The sequence below is a fragment of the Carassius auratus genome, chromosome 35 (assembly GCF_003368295.1).
Source record: "Carassius auratus strain Wakin chromosome 35, ASM336829v1, whole genome shotgun sequence".
Classification (NCBI taxonomy): domain Eukaryota; kingdom Metazoa; phylum Chordata; class Actinopteri; order Cypriniformes; family Cyprinidae; genus Carassius; species Carassius auratus.
In genome coordinates, this window is record NC_039277.1 from 1,294,203 (window position 1) to 1,314,507 (window position 20,305).

Sequence of the window (20,305 nt, forward strand, 5' to 3'; positions counted from 1 at the left end):
TGGTGTTGCTTTATTTCAAAATGATGCCAGGAAACTTGAGTCTGTCACTTGTGTCAGCAATGCATTGCCTCATTAACCATTAAAAGTAATGAGCATGCCGTTTGATGCATGTAAACTACAACTGGACAATCCAGAGAAAAAGCTGAGTTTTGTCATCTGCATGATGTTCTGCTCTAAAGGACGAGGAACTCTGACTCTCAGACTCGAGCACAAATGCATTTCTTCTGTCCTCTTGCACAAGCTGACTGGTGTGGTTACAGAAATGGGCAGAAGTGAAAACATTGCTGATGACACCAGTTTACACCATTTCACGAGAGAAAAACCTACAGCATGCTTTCTCAAGCTTCTTGTTCTCGATTGTAACAGACAGAGAAGTGATGAGACCATCAAGCCCACGTCTTCCAATAGTTTAATATTTGACTTCAAATGCATGATTCATATGCTTACAGTTCCATTGATGTTCCCAGAAGAGGCATTTCTACAAACAAACATAAATACATAACATAAATCTTTTAATGCATAATGTTAAATGACCTTGAGATGCGAGATAAACTATTTTAGGACTCTCTAATAGAAGCCAAAGGCTCATGCTGTCTATAGGAAAGATAAGGGAGTTTACTGAGACTGAAGCATTGCAGGATGAGCGTCACTGGATATCTTGTAACATGATCTGATGTAAACCTGATGTAATCTAATACAGCTGCCACAGGTTTAAAAACAGGCTAAAGGAGTAACAACAACTGCCCACTTCCAGTCATTTTGAGAAAGAGCATATAAAGGCAACATTTATTCAGGCGAGTGTCATCCTGTAGGACAGGAAGCAGCTGAAATGGCTGTAGGTTTTAGTAGGTCTTTTTCTCCTCAAATATAATGTTGGCAGTGGCTTTCTTGGCTGCAAGACAAAACAAAAGACTGGATTATCAAGAGTTCATAATTGATTTTTAAGACCGCAAACTAATGGCAAATGCTAGTCATTCAAGGAAACGTACAGAGCTTGGACACATCACCGATGAAACATCTGTCGGTGAAGATCCCTTATATTCAAATGTGTTTTTAATTGCTATTTCTCCAATCAGAGACAAACTCAACTGACAAAAACAGCAAATGCATGTGGTTTTCACCTTCATCTTTAAACTTGTCCGCCGCCTCTGATGCTTTATCTTTGATGTCTTTCATCACATTGTCGATCTTGGCTTCGTTCTTTAAGAAGAAGGGCCGGATGATTCTTGTGTAGATCAGAACAGAGCCGTTTGATGAAGTGGGAGCCATGCACCAAACCAAGAAAACACACTAGCGAGACAAGAGAGAAACAAAACCATTACAGTCTACTCCATATTAATGCTGTGTCCACTGTCCAGTCACACGGTTGTCCTCTTATGAGTTCATTCACAAAATACACAAAGGGCTGCAACTCCTCAGTCGTCAATCTCAAGACACCACAAACTGATGGACCTTAAATCACTGGAATTAGTCAAAGGTTATCAAAATCAGGTTAAAGTGTGGGCACGTCTAGCTTGAACTTATTTATCAGAAGACACCTCATTTAAATAGCTATAACTTCTGATAGCATTGTGATATTTTCACAAAATGTACTGTATATCTCTCCTATCTAATTTCAATAGGTCTATAAAGTCATCAAAGATCAAAAATGTTAAAGGAAAAATAAGATTTGGCACATTTAAACCTCTAAACCATACTGGCACCACTAACCTGTTCAAAAATTCACTTTTCTTTTAGTTTGAACTTTGAATCTTTTGGTCCAGAAGCATCACACTTATTTGTATCTTCAGGGTAATCTCATATTTTCTGTGATTCTCATTAATTGCTATATTTGTAATGCTCATAAATCATTTAAAAATGGTTTTATTTATTTATTTATTATTTATTTTAATTAAATAATTCTAATAATAAATGACAATTACAGGTGAAATATTGTTGCCAGGGTTACTTTACAAATGCACTGAAGATTCCAAATCAACACGACTGATATGTTCTTAGAATAAAAAGCATTTAACTGTAGCTAACATCACGTTCTGTACTGTACAATACCTTTCCCAAGAAGTAGAAAGGGAACCAGGAGAAGAAAATGTCAGCGAAGAACTCGGCGACGCTGAACACGCCGTACACCACCCAGTAGGTCAGCCATTTGGTGTCGTCCTCTTTGGTTGCGCTCTCAATGGCTTTGATTCTGCAAACACATGAAGAGTCACACACAGTCTGATATGACGGGCGGACGTCGGCGTGCTCTACACGCTGCTTGGATAACAGACAGAAGATTGTTCATTTAGAGCTTTAGATAACTGCTTCTCTTGTCTCGGGAGAAGAACAGGATGTTTTAACCCTGGAAGTCTGGCATAAGAAATGTCAGAAGAACCTTTTTTTTTTTACAAACAGACACAATGTTTGTGTGTGTGTATATAAAATTGCATATGTATTTTGCATCATATTTGATATAGGGATAGGCCATTAGATAAGAAAAAATTCTACACAATTTTATCACATTTCTAAGTCATGTTGGTTTTACGATTTTGCAAGTTTTCTGAGCAGTACAGCCAAACTGATTTCCCAATTTTAAAAACAAAGCCTTGTAACAAAATATAAAATAAAAACTATGGCAGACATTTAGACCAAAGAAGACAAAAAAATCTAATGATATTTTACCTTTTTTATAAAGATTCACAAATACAACAAACAATGCTTAATTTTATAGGTGTTTTAGCAGCATTCAAGAATTTGAATTTAATTAACAAAACACTATTAAAGTACTTCAGTCAAAGCAGTGAATGGTTATTTGTGTATTTTTCAGTTTGTTTTATTAACATTAAAGGATAGTTTGCCCCAAATTTTTATTTCTGTCATCTTTTAATCACTCTCAAGATGTTTTAAACTTGTTTTTTTTCTTCTGTTGAACTTAAGTTTCCGGTCCCCAGTGACTTCCATATTTTTTCCTACTATAAAATCACAATCAATGGGGAGCTGCAACTATCTGGTTAAACACATTCTTCATAATATATATTTTTGTGTGTGTTCAGCAGAAGAGAGAAATTAATACTTGTTTTGGCAACATGTGAGTGTGTAGGTAATGACAAGAATATAATATTTGGGTGAACAAACACTTTAATGACTAGCAGAAGCATGTTTAGGATTATTATTCTGCTGTCACTTTAAGACCTTCATGCATCTAATATACAGTCATGCATCTGTTCTTTTCTCAACTTTTACATTAGACATAACCAACTGTTTATATGTAAACCTTGTGTGTTTTTGAGAGTATTAGCGCAATCAAATGCGAAAGATAACATGGTTCATTTATCAGGATTTTTAATGCATGTGCTTCAGGTGTACGCGCTCAGAAAAAGAGCATGTCAGAACAGCTCGAGAATGAAATGTTTAACCAACAAGGCTTTAAAACCCATGCAAATAATGTACCTTAATGATTGTGATAGAGTGCAGTGTCCTGTGAGTGTTAATGAGTAACATGTGATGTGAATGTATGTATGAATGATGTGACGGAGGTACCAGAACTGTAACTGACAGAATGTGCTGCAGTGCGATACTTTAATATTTCTTCAAAAGCAGATCATTTTAATCATCCATTTTCAGCAATCATATTATCGCACACCCCTAATTTGATACATCAAATATGGGGTTTTATGTACCATATAATATGACATGAATATGGAGCTTACACCCAAGAAAGAAAAAATAGCAAAAAAATTCAGTTTAGTGCAGATATTATTTACATGGTTAAAAACTAAAATTAAATTCTGATAGTTTTTAATGTAAAGGTATGGCCAGGGGTGGGGGGTGTATTTAATACATTTTAACATGATTTTCAAAAAACTGATGAATGGAAAATCAAGAAAGTAAAAATAAAAAAAAAGTTGCTTCAGTCTAGTAAATTATCATCTTGAAATATAACAAATAATATGAAAGTTTTTCTTACGTTAACTTTATAAAAATGAGTAAAAGACACGATGCATGAGCTGAAGGTGGATGTTTGTACAACTAAACTTCAAGGCTTTTTACTTGCTAAAAGAGTATGAACAATCAGTAAGAAAGGCATGGAGTAGATTGAGTACAACAGGTTTTTCAGCAAAATTTTGATCATGTTGATAATTAAGAGGCCTCAGAAATGCATGTATCAAATATGACAGAGCAGGCTTTATAGGGTTAATTTCACGGGTGATGTCTAGCTTAGTGAGTATAAGGAGTCACACAGGCTTCTGTGGTTTGTCATCTTTAACCCTGAACTATTTATCAGCATTTCACATGATAACAGTACAAGACTGTGAAGTTATACCCATTTTCATAATTCAGTTCATAATCACATTAATAGCAGTGTTTAACACCGTCAAAATCTGAAAGTGCTCCAAGTGTCCCCTGAAAAGGTTTTTGTTTTTCGTGAGATATCAAGTGAAACTGTGTACGCCTGACACGCAACACCAAACCACCAATTCCTGCGTGTCACGCAAACACATTTCAGCTTCCTTTCGGCCGTGTTTTCAAGTGTTGATCAATGCTTCTATGTGAAAAAAAGCCTTAATCAAGTTAACATGATTAACAATTTAACATGATTTTTTGTGCCTTTTTTTCTTTAATAATCATTTATTTATTATTTATTCATACTTTTACACTGAACAGTATTATAAACGCATTAATAATGCGGTCTAATCAGCATCTTGATATGCCACACCTGTGAGGTGGATGGATTATCTCAGCAAAGAAGAAGTGCTCATTAACACAGATTTAGACAGATTTGTGAACAATATTTGAGAGAAATAGGCCTTTTGTCTACATATAACAAGTGTTAGATCTTTGAGTTGGGGGCAAAACAAAAGTGTTGCGTTTATAATTTCAGTGTAAACTGTATTCAGATTAGATTATATAGTAATCTTAAATTTTGTGTAATTAGTTGTTTAAGTGCTGTTGAATGGAGATGCTTAATGGGTGGACAAGTAAAATATTTATAAAACAAAGAATATTTAATGAAAGATTGAATGAACATAAATTTAGAAACTGTGAGAAGTGTAGGTGTAATAAGCAATGGCTACTCACTGTGTTGTCTTGTAAATATTGTTAAAACTTTTTGAGTTTGAGACAAAACAAATTAAATAAATATTGTGCTCCTCTAAAACTATTCATGTTAGATGGTTGTTATAAAATTGCACAGATGTGCATAATGATATATTATGTATATAATAATGTATATAATGATATATTATGTATATAATAATGTATATAATGTATATTATGTATATAATAATTAATTTATTTTACAGTGTGCACCACTGCGCTAACTAATATATATATTTGCTTCTTTTCCTATCTGCTTTTCGTACTCAAGTACAATTAATAATCAAATACTTTAAGACTTTTACTCAAGTAATATTCTGACCTCAGCTGACTTCAACTTCTACCAAAGTCATTTTCTGGTAAGATATCTGCACTTTTACTTGAGTATGACTTTCAGGTACTTTATACCTCACTGCAAAAGATCCAGGGGGCGTGGTTTGAGCCACATCTAGGGGGTGGAGATATATTTAGGTATACGCAAGGTGGGAGGAGTTGGTCTGGATCCAACCACGCCCCCTAGATCTTGTGTTCTGCCGTTAGGACCATCTGGAGTCAACAGCTAGTTCTAGCCAGAAAATCGATTAGAGCTCCAACTCACGATATGTAGGCAGGATAGACGAATCCGATGAGATTACAGAGCAGAGACGCACCGTATCCGATCACCAGATAGACTGCGAGCAGCGCGAGGACAACTGTAAGACAAAAGATAACATCAGCCATCTGTCAGCTGTGTTCTCGCGCAGACATCGTTCAACGGAGTAGCTCTCGCTCCAGCAGCTCACCGTATGCGATGTAGGATCGGTTCACTCCGGTCCGCGCCTCGATTGTCGACAACACGTCCGTCAGAAGATTCTTCTCGTGAAGGAACTTCTCGAAGCGCTCTTTGAGCCCTTGCGCCATGGTTCGTCTGTTCTGAGGATGGATTTGTTACGAAATGAAATAAAGTTCATAAACTGCAGCTGAAGTCCGCTGCTCTCACCAGCTCAGTGAGTGACTGAGGGTGTGACGTCACGGGACCACTTCCTCTACCACTCCCTTTTTTATTGCGGAAGTTATCAATACATACAACAGGGAAATGAGACATGGCATTATCTACAAAAACATTTTACAATAAAAAAATAAACCAAGAACAACAAATGCTTTTTAAAAGCACAAAAAAATTACAACCTATAATTTTGACTTGTTCTCTATTTATATTGTCATAATGTTTAAACAATGTCTACCCTTCATTTCAGCAAGATAGGCTTTTATTTTTTTACATTGTAAATTTATATAAATTATATATATATATATATATATATTTACATTTAACGTTAGCTGAATAAAGCTGCTGCTGAAAGTATGCCTGGTATCCATCAAATCATAGTGGCTTGAGCTTTGACTGTTGCAAAAGTCCAATGCAACCGAGTTATATTTTTTTTACAGTTTAGCCCAGGTGATTATAAACACATTTATGTATTGCATGAGATTATAAAACAATTTATCTGAATAGCAGCTAATCATAGACATATATTGACTTATATGATGTCTATGCAGCTAATCTCCTAAATCGCTCTGTGAACTTCACTGATTGGCCTCTTGGTGATGTCCGTTATGTGCAGAGCGATGTGATTGGCCTCTTGGTGATGTCCGTTATGTGCAGAGCGATGTGATTGGCCTCTTGGTGATGTCCGTTATGTGCAGAGCGCTCTGTCATTGGCTAACGCTTCTGGTCCCGCCTACTCACAAGTGCTTCACGAATTTGCGGCGCTATATTTTTAGCTTGTTAGCATGCTAGCATCAGCATCGTCGATATAAATTCACAGCATTTTTGCTCTTTTATTGTTGAGCATTTGAATAGTACCGAACCATGTACTTTAGCCGCATATTATAAATGCGAAGCACGCGAGTGTAGTAGCTTTGCGCCATTTTTAACGCACAAGTCTTGCTTATTCGGGATGTTTTTACCCTTAACATGGAGACAAAACGAGGGGAGATTCCTAACGGGGTGCTGGATGACCTTTGCAGGTAAACGGAGAGTACACGTTCACATCTGACCGTGTATTTAAACGTATCTGTTCGTGTGATGCGCGTTTAATCACTTTGAGTGGTCGAATAACTCGTTACGTTAGCGGTCTTTGTTATACGACAGTTTAATAACGGACTCAGTGAGGCTGTGTTGTAAAACATACTAAACTGCTATTAGGCCGACTGTGCGTTATCGTAGACACCTTCCTAGTCCGCTGCGGGTTTATATAGTTTTGGCGGGTGCTGAGGATTATTGTGCGTCACGTGCGCGTGTCGAGTCAGCGGCAAGTTACTCAAAAAGTGAGTAATTACAATTCCTAAAGTTATTCGTCTGATGGAGATGATGACAGTTGGTATTGTTGTTCATATGTTCTAAAATTTTGACCTAAATTGTCAATTGACTAGGCTACTAGAAGAACTACTTCCGTGTTTTATTTGGAACGCCTCACGCATTTCTGGTAAAAACAAACAACAACAACAAAATTCACGCAGCTACAAATCCGAATGCAATTTCCTGTTTTTTTTTAATCTGTTTAATTTACGTTATAATAATAATAATAATTATGATTATTATGGTATAATCAATCTTTCTTTTTTGTCTATAGCTGATGAGGTCGCAGATTATCATTACTATTTAAGGTTATATAATTCTTAGATCTGTTAGATCCAGCTAATCAAGTCCTAATTTGAAAATTACATGGTTTGTGTGTAGACTTTATTAAAACATGGACGTAGTGTCCGTGACGTCACCCGTAAGCCAAAAGTGGGCGGAGCAAAAAGGCGGGAGATGGTTGCCAAAACCACGCCCACCTAGCTCGACCGTGGTGACAGCATCGGCAATCCACCTGTCACTCAAGTGGCCACGCCCTTAATAATGCAGAACTTTAAAGTTTAATATAATTTAAATGGATGAGTTATAAAAACATTCACCTCCTCACAGTTGTAATGAAAGGCAAAATTAGCTATATAGACCAAAACCCCTTTTTGAACCAGGCTGTAAACGTTTTTTTTTTCTGCTGTAAAGTATTCATTCCCATTGTGTTGAACATAAATAATTTGTAAATATGCTTTTGACTTGTGATGTTTGCTTCGTGTTTTCAGTGTTTTCTGTGCTTTGTCTTGTAGTCGCTTCATTCTTCACATCCCCAGCGAGGAGCGGGACAATGCCATCCGAGTGTGCTTCCAGATCGAGCTTGCCCATTGGTTTTACCTGGACTTCTGCCTGCAGAATTCACCAGGACTACCTCAGTGTGGGATAAGAGACTTTGCCAAGGCTGATATCCTAAAGAGATGTTTTTATAATATTCTTATATGAAAGCATATTTTGGGCCTAAGAGAGTATGGAGTCTAACACGCAGACTAAATGCACAGTTTTTCTGAAGTGTCTTTAAACTGATTCGGTGCTTTCTTGATCTATAAAGGTAGATCATTATCCATCAGGCATTAGATTAACTTGAAAAGGGCTGATAACAATTATCATCGGAGCTGATTCATTATTTAATCACCTGTGGTACCACTGAAAAATGTTCCTTGTACCAAACGACTGAACACAGAGCTGTATTACGCTTTTATTTCTTTGAGCAGAGTATTGTGTTGGAGAGCCACAAACCCCAACACATATGTTTAGCTCATTCAAAAGCAACAGAATTTTACACAAAGTGCTGCCTAATTCAGAAGACAAACAACAGAAAAACAATAGAGGAAACAGTTGTATTGGCATGCATAGCAAATATTGAGAAAATCACAATCAAACAAGGAGCCTCATGACCAAACATTCCAAAGAACTTTACCCTTTCCTCTTTATGAATCAGAAACATCCAGCTAACGGTTCACAGACATCAGACACGGTCTTCAAGGTGATAAGCAAATATATACAGTGGTTTTAGCACTACTGTGTCAGACAGGGAATTGGGACATTAGGACCTGCAGTTGACACAGTGGACCAAAGTCCATCCATCCATCCATCATCTTCCGCTTATCCGGGGCCGGGTCGCGGGCGCAACAGTCTAAGCAGAGACGCCCAGACTTCCCTCTCCCTAGCCACTTCTTCCAGCTTCTCAGGGGGGACCCCGAGGCGTTCCCAGGCCAGCCGGGAGACATAGTCCCTCCAGCGTGTCCTAGGTCTTCCCCGGGGCCTCCTCCCGGTGAGACGTGCCAGGAACACCTCCCTGGTAAGGCGTCAAGGAGGCATCCGAAATAGATGCCCGAGCCACCTCAGCTGGCTCCTCTCGATGTGGAGGAGCAACGGCTCTACTCTGAGCTCCTCCCGAGTGACCGAGCTTCTCACCCTATCTCTAAGGGAGCGCCCAGCCACCCGACGGAGAAAGCTCATTTCGGCCGCCTGTATCTGGGATCTTGTCCTTTCGGTCATGACCCACAGCTCATGACCATAGGTGAGAGTAGGAACGTAGATTGACCGGTAAATCGAGAGCTTTGCCTTACAGCTCAGCTCCTTCTTCACCACGACAGACCGGTACAGCGACCGCATTACTGCAGAAGCTGCACCGATCCGTCTGTCAATCTCACGTTCCATCCTTCCCTCACTCGTGAACAAGACCCCAAGATACGTGAGCTCCTCCACTTGAGGCAGGAACTCTCCACCAACCTGAAGTGGGCAATCCACCCTTTTCCGACTGAGAACCATGGCCTCGGACTTGGAGGTGCTGATTCTCATCCCAGCCGCTTCACACTCGGCTGCAAACCGTCCCAGTGCACGCTGAAGGTCCTGGTCTGAGGAGGCCAACACGACAAAATCATCTGCAAAAAGCAGCGATGAAATTGCATGGTTCCTAAACCGGACACTCTCTGGCCCTTGGCTGCGCCTAGAAATTCTGTCCATAAAAATTATGAACAGAACCGGTGACAAAGGGCAGCCCTGCCGGAGTCCAACATGCACTGGGAACAGGTCTGACTTACTGCCGGCAATGCGAACCAAGCTCTTGCTCCGGTCGTATAGGGACCGAACAGCCCTAAGTAGGGAGCCGCCGACCCCATACTCCCAGAGCACCCTCCACAAGATGTCGCGAGGAACACGGTCGAATGCCTTCTCCAAATGCACAAAACACATGTGGACTGGTTGGGCAAACTCCCATGAACCCTCCAACACCCTGGAAAGGGTATAGAGCTGGTCCAGTGGTCTACGAAGATTTAAAGGTACAATTTGTAAGATATTTGCAGTAAAATATCCAAAAACCACTAGGCTAGTGTTTTATATATTTTGTCCAGCTGATTACTAACAATATCTCTAATGTTTTCAACCACTTGTAAATCATGAGAAAATCCCCATCTAAACAGAGACACGGGGCAGTGCAGTCGCCTGTCGATGACGTTAGTTACCCTTTTTTACCGCCTTTACTGACGTAGAAACCACATGAAAACAGTGACGTGGACAAATGCGGAAGTAACTTCGCGACAAACGGGGGCAGGGTTTCATATTTTTTTGAAGCACCCCTGAGTGCCGCCATTGGCTAGTGGACCCCCACCTGCAGTTAGCATCCCATTGACTCCCATTCATTTTGGCATCACTTTGACAGCAAATAACTTTACATCTGAGGTGTTTAAAGACTCCGTTCGTCCATTCATTATTTCTAAAGAAACACGAAAATATATAAAAGGCCCCATAACCTTGTATCTTCCGTTGTGGCCCCGTAGAAGCAGTTTTTGTAAAAATAGGATAACAATTGCGTCATAATCTGCGACTCTCTGAAGCTCGCAGGAAATCTTTCACTGTCTATGAGGCTATCGGGGGGACGTGGAGGCATGAAGTCAAGGGAGAAGCCCATAGAGATTCTATACAAGAAACGGGACAAAATTATTCAACAACATCTGTAAGATTCGGTGGGTGATTCAGATTTCCCTTGGCACAGCGATTAGAAGACTTACAACTGTCAGACAGGTTGCTCACTTGACATCTACGTCATCAAGCTCAGTTTGAGTCTGCGCAGTACGCTCGACCCCCAGGAAGTGCGTGCTTCTTATTGACTTTACTTGTCTCCATTGAATCCAATGGGGTTGCTGTGTTCATTTCTTTTACTGTCTATGGCGTCAAACTTCAACTAGAAAGAGATGCAGATCGCGCTTGTTTTTGTCAGGGGCATGCATTTTATTCCATGTAAACATAAAACTTTGGTTTTTTGACATTCAGCTTTACTTCAGTGTTAATTTCATTAGGGTTCTGGTTTTCATCAACAAAATTTTTTCCCAGACATAAAAATGAACCTTTAACTAAATAAAAAAACAGTTTTGAATGACAAAAACTATGATCTTTTGACCTTTTTTTTCCTTCTCTGTGTGTCTCCTTAACATTATGATCACTTTTTAACCATTGTCCATTCCTGCTGCCCCATGGAGAGGATGTTCAGAAGGTTTTAGAGCAGTGGAAAGAGTATAAGATGTGTGTGCCCACGTTTGGTGCCATTATTCTTGATGAAACACTTGACAATGTATGTATACAGCTGCTGGAAGCATCATATACTGATTTAGAAGAGGGTTGGAGAAATCTTCATATATGTCTAGAAGTTCTCATTCATGATTTGTTTTGGCCTGAAGGTGTTGATGGTCCAGGGTTATCTGGCCAAGTCTGGCTGGGGGTTTCCTAAAGGGAAAGTCAATGAGGACGAGGCTTTCCATGACTGCGCTGTGAGAGAAGTATGCAGGTTTCTCAGCTTTCAGAATATAGATGTTGGTCTATATATATAGAGGTAAGTTTAATGAAAACCCATTGTTAATGTGCAGGTTTTGGAGGAGACGGGCTTTGACATCCGAGATCGTATTTGCCAAAAATCATATATTGAGCAGAGAATTTCAGATCAGTTGGTTCGATTGTACATTATTCCAGGAGTACCTAAAGACACCAAGTTCAACCCCAAGACCAGAAAAGAGATAAGGGTATATATAGATTTCAATGCACATGTATTTGATTGTGTAAAGCTCTAATTGTGTTTCTAATCCTTCTTCTTTTGATTCCTGATAGAACATTGAATGGTTCCCAATGGATAAACTGCCTTGCCACAGGAACGATATGACCCCCAAATCCAAGCTTGGACTGGCTCCTAACAAGTTTTTTATGGCTATTCCATTTATGAGGTAGATCTTCTCGTTCGTGATGTTCTTGAGTGGTTCATGTTCATGTTTATTGTTTGGAGTATGACTGTAAGGTGCTCATCTGCAGGCAGCTCAGAGAGTGGATTGCCAAACACAAAGGAGAGTCAACGAGCAGCGATGAGGATTTTGCGTCCAATGGCAGCACACCATGCAAACCATTCCGGTGCGGTCATTCTTGCTATAAAAGGCATTCACCATTTCATGTTCACATGTGCAAAGATGTCATGTTTTGCATAAAAAGCCAATAGTGCAGTAGGATTATAGTGCTTCGGCTCTGGATGATGGATTGATCGACTAATCCTCCAATCACTGAGTATCTTAGTGGTTGTGCATTTAAAGAGGGATGCAATTGTCAAATAAGAGCTTGCAGACTAATTATAATTAATTCACATATTTATTTTGATGACTATCTGAAGATATTAAAGTTCCTTTATCTCCGTCCTTTATATTTTTTTATATTTAATGTTTTTAATACAGTAATAGCAGTGATACTTTCTAAAAGTAAAAAAAGACCAACCAGACATCAAAGATGAGGATATTGAACCAAAGCAGTGGTACAAAAAAAATGTATATATTTTTTTTCTTCATCAGTTGAGCCCAGTTGGATAGGAGTATTAAAAGGTAAGATTAGATGTTTTATCAAGCTATTATTCTTTTTACAGTTCGATACCTGTGTGTTGCAGAAGGCAATGTGACTGAGAAAACAAGGGGTTTGGGCTTCAGGGTTTTCGTCTTGAAGTCTAGAACAATATATTGAAGTCTAGACCAAGAAATGCTCTTAACATGCTGACTATTAATGCTAAATGTAGACCAAAAAAATGTATTGTCACAAATCTGGTTTATTGGAACTGTTGTCATCTTTGTATGACAGATAAAATGAGCTGCTTTACATATTTACAGAGGGAGGGAAGCAATGTTTGACTCTAGTTAAATCAATAGAGTTCATATTGCCCAAAGATCATTAGCATATTATTAGTTATTGTGTCTCACAGTCCTTTGGTTTTAAAATGTAGTCTGGAGGACCCCGGCATAGTGTTCATGTTTCTAAAACATTTCAAATATATCATCTTCTGGACAGTTATGTGTGTATTTTACTGCATAACGTAGAATGAGCAAACAGGTGACTGTTGAAATGATGACGTGCACCATTTTTTGTTGTTCCTCTTCTCAGCTCTAAGCCCAGAAGGTCTCAGATGTTGGTGGAAGCGTCTCCTGAAAGCTGGTCCAAGCAAAAACAACAGAAACCCTTCGGACAAAACTCCCAGAGCGAGTTTGTAGATGTGCTTAAACCCAAGGTAGGGGTTGACGTCACAAAATATTGTGTGTGCATATAACTGCTATATCGATTAGGTGTAAGTACTGAACTCTGATCTTATTCAGTAACTGACATTGAGCATCTGTTTAGTGCTGTTTGGTTTATTTTCCAGCAGAATCACGTGAAAAGCAGCAGCAAGAAACACCAGGAGTCTCCAAACCTGAAAAAAAAAGCTAATGGTGTGAGTCAGCAGCAGGTAAGTAGCTCCACACACGATTTACTGTACATTACATTAGATGTTATAGTTATGTAACACTATATTTACTTTGTAGAAAGATGACAAGAAACTTCAGCCCAGAAGACTGCAGGATAATTTTGACACGGGTAAATAAGCTGTTTAAGAAATGATACATTTGGGATTAGAAATGGGGCTTTGTGATTTAAAGCTAAATCAAATGTGTTTTATCACAAGCAAAATCCTCACAAATATCCATTATGTGACTAGAACTGTGTGTCTAGAGTGTTTGAATGTTTTGTGATGCATTAAAGTAAGGATGTGCTCACATTTGTGGTTTCTTCATGCAGATTTCACAACAGGTTCAAGTTGGTCATGTGGATTTGCTGTGTTGACCAATAGAAAGCTGCTTGATAGTGTGAGCTGTGCGTCATGCATTGCTACACTATTGACAGTGGACCTTTTTGTCTTTGGTCACACCTACATCAAATAATTTAATGCACAAAGTTATAATGCTGTCCACAACTGTTTTCACTTTTCAGTCATTCTACAATTGTTTTTGCAGATGCGTCTGGTGATGTCTACGGTTGTAACGGACAGGCAGACGCGTGTTATGAGGAATACGTCCACTCCTCACGCTCTTTTCTCAGCTTCAGATTTGACAGAGAGGCCATCATGAAATCCTGCTTTGAGTCCTGAAGATCTGCTGTACGGCCTCTGGTTTTTAAAAGATCTGATGCAGTAAATTTCCTGAATATCTACAAGTGGATCTTCTGCGCTGTAAACCTGTTGGTCGAGATGCATTGTGTGTTGGACCAAGAATCAAGGACAATGTCAGTTCCTATACATCTGGAGTACTGTTAGCTTGAGTTCTTTTTAGACTTAATATTTATTCTAAAAACTTGAATAATGAATGCATTGTTTTGTCACTAAAGATGAGTTTTTCTTTGCAAACCTGCTCTTTGTAATCTGTTAAGGAACTAACTGGTTTTGTCTGAAACACATAACAGTAGTTTGGTTCAGAGCCCCTGAAGTGTGTATTCTGCTCTTGTTTCAATGTGAATTCAGATGTTACAGTAATAATCGGTCCAGCTGTATGTTGAATTTCTATGGCTGAAGTCATCTTGGTGTTTATTGTGTGCTGTGTTTTTGCTGTTAAACATAAATCCTTGCAAATATAAGAAGCTGCTCAAAAGCATGCTCTCAGAACATCGCTTGACTGGTACTGTACAGATAGGCTTGACATTACTCGTCCAACAGCAGTAAAACTGCTATATACTTTTAAGTTCTCAGTCACCAAATGTCTTCTCAGTTTGATGCATATTGGATTATGCTGTTTGATAAATGACATTTCATCCATGTTTCCCTGAAATCGTTTTCTGGTGTTTTGTCGAGCAGTTTGTTTTCTGTTGTCATTTATATTTTTTATCATGCTTCAATGCTTCCCAGGTTTCTTCACCCTCCACAAGGTTACAAAACTTAATATTTTCTCTGTGAAATGGCACTTAAATCTGTGGTAAGTTGATTTACAATTACGCTACAATTATATATTATTTGCTTAACCACATTAATAGGGTTTGTATTGTCATTTATTCTCCATCATTTTTTGGTTACTAAAAGACACTTTCTTAACGAGTGATGGTCTATTTTGCCTTTCTACATTAAATAAATATATCCTCTTTCAACAAGAAGTGAAGCAAGGATCACTTTGGCAATAGAACTTGTGCCATCTTTCCTAATATAGTCAAAACCTGACAAAACATTGAATCCCTTAATAAAGAGGTCAAATAAACAAGGAAATACCAAATAATTGCATTGAGATCTGGGGATTTAAGAGGCCAAGTCAACACCTTGCCTACCTTCCTGGAGGGCCAATGTCTTTCAGATTTTAGCTCCAAACAGCTCCAACACACTTGCTTGGAAGATTGTAGTGAGTCTGAACACCTTGATTAGCAGGTTTGGGTGGGTGTAATAAGAGTTGGAACTAAACTGCCAGACCAGAGTCCCTGCTGGAACAGGTTTGGACACCATTGTCATAGTGCATCCTGATGCCATTTCTTCCCCAGGTACAGAACGTTTAAACACCCAATCCACCTGAATCGCTCAATGGTCCAGTGGTGTGGAAAGGGGTCATCATTGGCACTCAGACCAATCTTCAGCTGCACAAGCCCATACACGGCCAGTTGCAATGTACCGTATGTTCTGACTCCTTTCTCTCATGGCCAGCATTAAACTCATCAGCAATTTGAACTACATTATCTCTTCTGTATAATCAGACTGGACAGTGCAACCTTTGGTCCCGGTATGCATCAATGAGCCTGGGGCGCCAATAATCCTGATGCCGGTTGACCTTCTTTACACTTTTTTTTTTTTTTTTTGGTATATACTAATAACCAGTGTTGGGGGTAATGCATTACATTACGTAGTCAGATTACTTTTTTCAAGTAACTAGTAAAGTAATGCATTACTTTTTAATTTACAAGAAAATATCTGAGTTAATACCAGTTACTTTGTTTACCCATTTATTGACTAACAAGTCTCCTGTCCCCATATTTTGGAGAAATCGGAAGTACAGAGGCATTGTGTGCACTGTGTGAACATGATGTTCTAGACTAAATATGAATGTAATAAATTAAAACATTGAAATACAAACTCAGAATATGATGCAAACCTGCAATAATTCAATGTTAAACAACACAAATATATCTAATCCCATTTTATCAACCAATGTTTTTGCTGCTGACCTTTGATGATCCAGTTCAATCATACTAATAAGCAAAAATGACTTTAGATAAACTAACAATTGTGCTTCATTGTTTTGTTTTTTATTGCTGAAGAGTGTTGAACCTTCTTCTCGTGTGTTCTACTCTACAAACTTTTCCTTCAGCCTGAGGTTTATTCATTACACTTTTTGTTGTGAAAGTGCTTTTATATTTGCTATAAATATAACTTATTTTATTAAAAACAATCAAGCCCTGCTTATATTTAAAAAGTAGCATAAAAAGTATCTAAGTAACGTAATTAGTTACTTTTTTAGAGACTAAAGCAATATCATAATGCATTACTTTTAAAAGTAACTTTCCCCAACATTGCTAATATTGAGAACACCTCACAAGCCTGTTCTGAAGACACTGACATAATCATCTGACATCACTTTTTGGCCCTTATCAAGAAATTCAACAACTGATGTTTAACTTGCTGCCTAATATATCACATCTTCTGACAGATGCAACTGTAACAATTAATCAGTGTTATTTAACTCACCTGTCAATGGTTTTAATGTTTAATGAGGGTCTGGAGCAGAAGAACCTGTGCAGGATAAACACTTTATTTAGAGTGCTGTTATCTTGCAATATTCAATCCCAAAGCATATATTTTGTCTTTTTCTTTTTTTCGACAAGAACATTGGATGGGTACTTTGGCACGAGAGTCTGACTACTCACTGTATCATGGAAGCGTGGGGTAGATTTGCTAACTTTATCATGTTTCTAAAGTTTTTGAGCTGAATGTATATACTGCATACATATATGTGTTTTCCCGACATCAATTTGGAGAATGGATGGATGGACAGCATCCATGACAGATTAAATGAAGAATCATCAACATCTCAAATTAACCTTAGAGTTGCTATATGAACATTTTACACTTCTGTAATGTACAAGTGCCACATCAACAAAAAATACAATTTTATAACGGTGCGATCAGTGGATCATGTGATGATGCTGGAGAACTGCAGAATCTTTTGGGTTAATTCCAGCTCATTGGAGATAATTTTGTCAGCTGGAATCCTTGCACAACCCATTTGTAATTTAAATTGTAATCAAAATAACAGAAGTTACTCATTAAAATTTCTCTCAGAGGAGATTTTATATAATCAGGATTACAAGACAGTGCGTTGCAATAGTTTATTATCCACAATATTATTTTGCTTATTGCACCTACTGGCAAATGACAAGCAAATGACAATGGGCCGTCCTGTAAAGGCACTGAATGATTTTCTGTCCACCAAAGACTTAAAGTCAGTTTTTTTTCTGTACTTATATCACCTATTACTGATGATGAACATGGGTATTTTGATAATCTGTTGATAATACTGCGGTAACCGAGCATCTACCAGTTATTGAGTTCTCAGAAATGTCCATCCAATAAATAATGATTAATCCATTTTCCAAACTGCTTGTGCTATGTAGGATTGCAGGGATAGTACATAAAGCCGATCCGAGTATCTCGGGCCGATGGCAAGGAAACACACTGGTTGGATGGACTCTCATACAGACATACTCACTGTCTGAGTCAAGTTAGTCTCTCCAATTCACTTATCCTTCATATCAGTTATGTCTGATTATGGGAAACTGGAGCACTGCAGGTAGAACATGCAAACTCCACACAGAAAGGCCTTCTGGATGTTTATTATCAAGTTGCATTGACTGTAGTGCAGGGGTGTCTACAGTTGTCCTTCTTCTGGAGGGTCAATGTACTGCAGAGTTTAGCTCTGCCTGTCCCAAACATACTGGAAGTGATCCTAAAGGCTCCAGCTGGTTAGTTCAGCTGTGTTTAATTGTGTTTGGAGCTAAACTCAGCAGAACAGTGGATCTCCAGGAGAAGGAGTAGACACCCCTGCAATAATGTCATTTTGGATCAGGGCTATTCAGCTTTGGTCCTGCAGAGTTTAGTGCCACCCCTATTCGAACACAGCTGTAATTTTCTATTTGGCCTCGCAGGACCGGAGTTACCCATCCCTGATCTGGATCAACCTCAATTTTCTAGTGCATTACTTCTCAATATGTGCAACCACTGCATATTTTGTATTCATATTGAGTTTCTTTTGAATCTTTTGTACTTTGTTCACTATTTAGCTAGATCAGGGGTGTCCAAACATTTAAGGAAGTTTTTACCCTTAGTTCATTTTAGAACAAGCATTCTCTGGCTTAATGTGTATGTGGAATACCTCTAATGATATCAGATCCCCCTTAAAGGACCAAAAAATTAACTGTACTCAGACCACCTGTCTGTATAATGTTTATTTATTTGATCAGAGTCCTTTACTGGTTCAATTAAAATGTTTAGGTGAAAAAATAGTGTTTCATATGGCAGAAGTATATTGAGGCTTGCCATTAATAGAATGCAGCTTTTTCACTGGTAAAAACCTTTTCACATGACTGGTTGTGGCACTCTGTATCTGCACCTATTGATATTTGGAGAGAGATTTGCATTAAATATCCTGAACATCTAATAATATTAAAGTTTTAAAAAAATGAAAAGTAGTGGAGAATTGATGTCACATCAATGCTAAGGGTGTATTGACACCAGGTAAGTACACTACTTCAATTTCTTTGGTCTGGACCAAATACAGTGTTGATTTCTTTATTTCTTTTTTTTTTTCTTTTTTTTTTTATGTGGTTCACTTTCACATTGCCCTTTTTTAAAGTGAACCAAAAATTGTCAACAAAACCACATGTGTGCTAAGGTCATGCATTCATTGGACAGAAATTCTCAAGCATGCCAGAGTACGTTTGAAAGCAGACTGAGACCACCTCTTCAGCTGGGTCTCGGTGGAGTTGTTTGATGCATGATGCATTTCACAGTTGTGTGTTCAACACCCAAGTGTGAATGCTGTATTCAAACCTGCCCAAAAGATCTTGGGTACAGTTTATTTTGAAAGTGTGAACTAATTCTCATTAATTTGCAACTACGTGTCTTCAAACTCACGGAGTAGACTGTTAGGGTATGTTTAGGGTTAGTGTTAGGGGTACATTTAGGGTTAGTATAAGTTGACAATAAGTTAACAAAGAAAGTTTAATTCAATTTAAGTTTATTTGTATAGCACTTTTTATGATACAAATTATTGCAAAGCAACTTTACAGAAAATTAAGTTTCTACAATATTTAGTTAGGTACGCAGGAGCTAAACCATTTAGATCCTTATAGGTAAGTAAAAATAATTTGTAACTGATACGGAACTTAATAGGTAGCCAGTGCAGAGACTAAAATTGGGGTAATATGCTCATATTTTCTTGACCTGGTAAGGACTCTAGCTGCTGCATTTTGGATGACCTGTAGCTTGTTTATTGAAGATGCAGGACAACCACCTAGAAGTGCATTACAATCGTCCAGTGTAGAGGTCATGAATGCATGAACTAGCTTTTCTGCATCAGAAACAGATAACATGTTTCATAGCTTGGCAATGTTTCTAAGATGGAAGAATGCAGTTTTTGTAACATTGGAAATATGGTTTTCAAAAGACAAGTTGCTGTCTAATATAACACCCAGATGTTTGACTGTAGAGGAAGTAACAGTACATCCGTCTAGTTGCAAACTGTATTCTACGAGATTCTGTGTAGTGTTTTTTGGTCCAATAAGTAAACTCTCTGTCTTATCCGAATTTAATAGGAGAAAATTATTGGTCATCCAATCTTTTAATTTTTAACACACTCTGTTAGCTTAGATAATTCAGAAGATAATTTGGGGAAGTCGTGACCTAGTGGTTAGAGTTTGACTCCTAACCCTAGGGTTGTGGGTTTGAGTCTCGGGCCAGCAATGCCACGACTGAGGTGCCCTTGAGCACCGAACCCCCAACTGCTCCCCGGGCGCCGCAGCATAAATGATGCCCACTGCACAGGGTGTTCACGG

General features: G+C 38.4%; 2 protein-coding genes across 6 annotated transcripts; one reads left to right on the forward strand and one right to left on the reverse strand.

The window, feature by feature from the left end:
* Positions 1 to 392: 392 nt before the first annotated feature.
* On the reverse strand, positions 393 to 6,098 carry LOC113053985 (receptor expression-enhancing protein 5). The gene is made up of 5 exons (XM_026219171.1): positions 5,859 to 6,098; positions 5,675 to 5,768; positions 2,050 to 2,188; positions 1,122 to 1,290; positions 393 to 892 (listed from the first exon to the last, which is right to left on the reverse strand). The coding sequence occupies exons 1-5, from the start codon at positions 5,974 to 5,976 to the stop codon at positions 843 to 845; spliced, it is 570 nt and encodes a 189-aa protein (XP_026074956.1). The 5' UTR covers positions 5,977 to 6,098; the 3' UTR covers positions 393 to 842.
* Positions 6,099 to 6,656: 558 nt separating this feature from the next.
* LOC113053983 (m7GpppN-mRNA hydrolase-like) lies at positions 6,657 to 15,312 on the forward strand. 5 transcript variants are annotated; one of them, XM_026219166.1, is made up of 12 exons: positions 6,657 to 7,083; positions 8,209 to 8,360; positions 11,398 to 11,525; positions 11,632 to 11,730; positions 11,818 to 11,970; positions 12,056 to 12,168; positions 12,254 to 12,349; positions 13,358 to 13,481; positions 13,614 to 13,697; positions 13,774 to 13,825; positions 14,027 to 14,101; positions 14,242 to 15,312. In XM_026219166.1, the coding sequence occupies exons 1-12, from the start codon at positions 7,031 to 7,033 to the stop codon at positions 14,373 to 14,375; spliced, it is 1,263 nt and encodes a 420-aa protein (XP_026074951.1). In that variant the 5' UTR covers positions 6,657 to 7,030; the 3' UTR covers positions 14,376 to 15,312. The 5 variants fall into 5 exon arrangements, with proteins under 5 accessions (XP_026074951.1, XP_026074953.1, XP_026074952.1 ...); XM_026219168.1 differs by having other exon boundaries at positions 6,658 to 7,083; positions 14,027 to 14,094; XM_026219167.1 differs by having other exon boundaries at positions 6,659 to 7,083; positions 13,617 to 13,697.
* Positions 15,313 to 20,305: the final 4,993 nt, after the last annotated feature.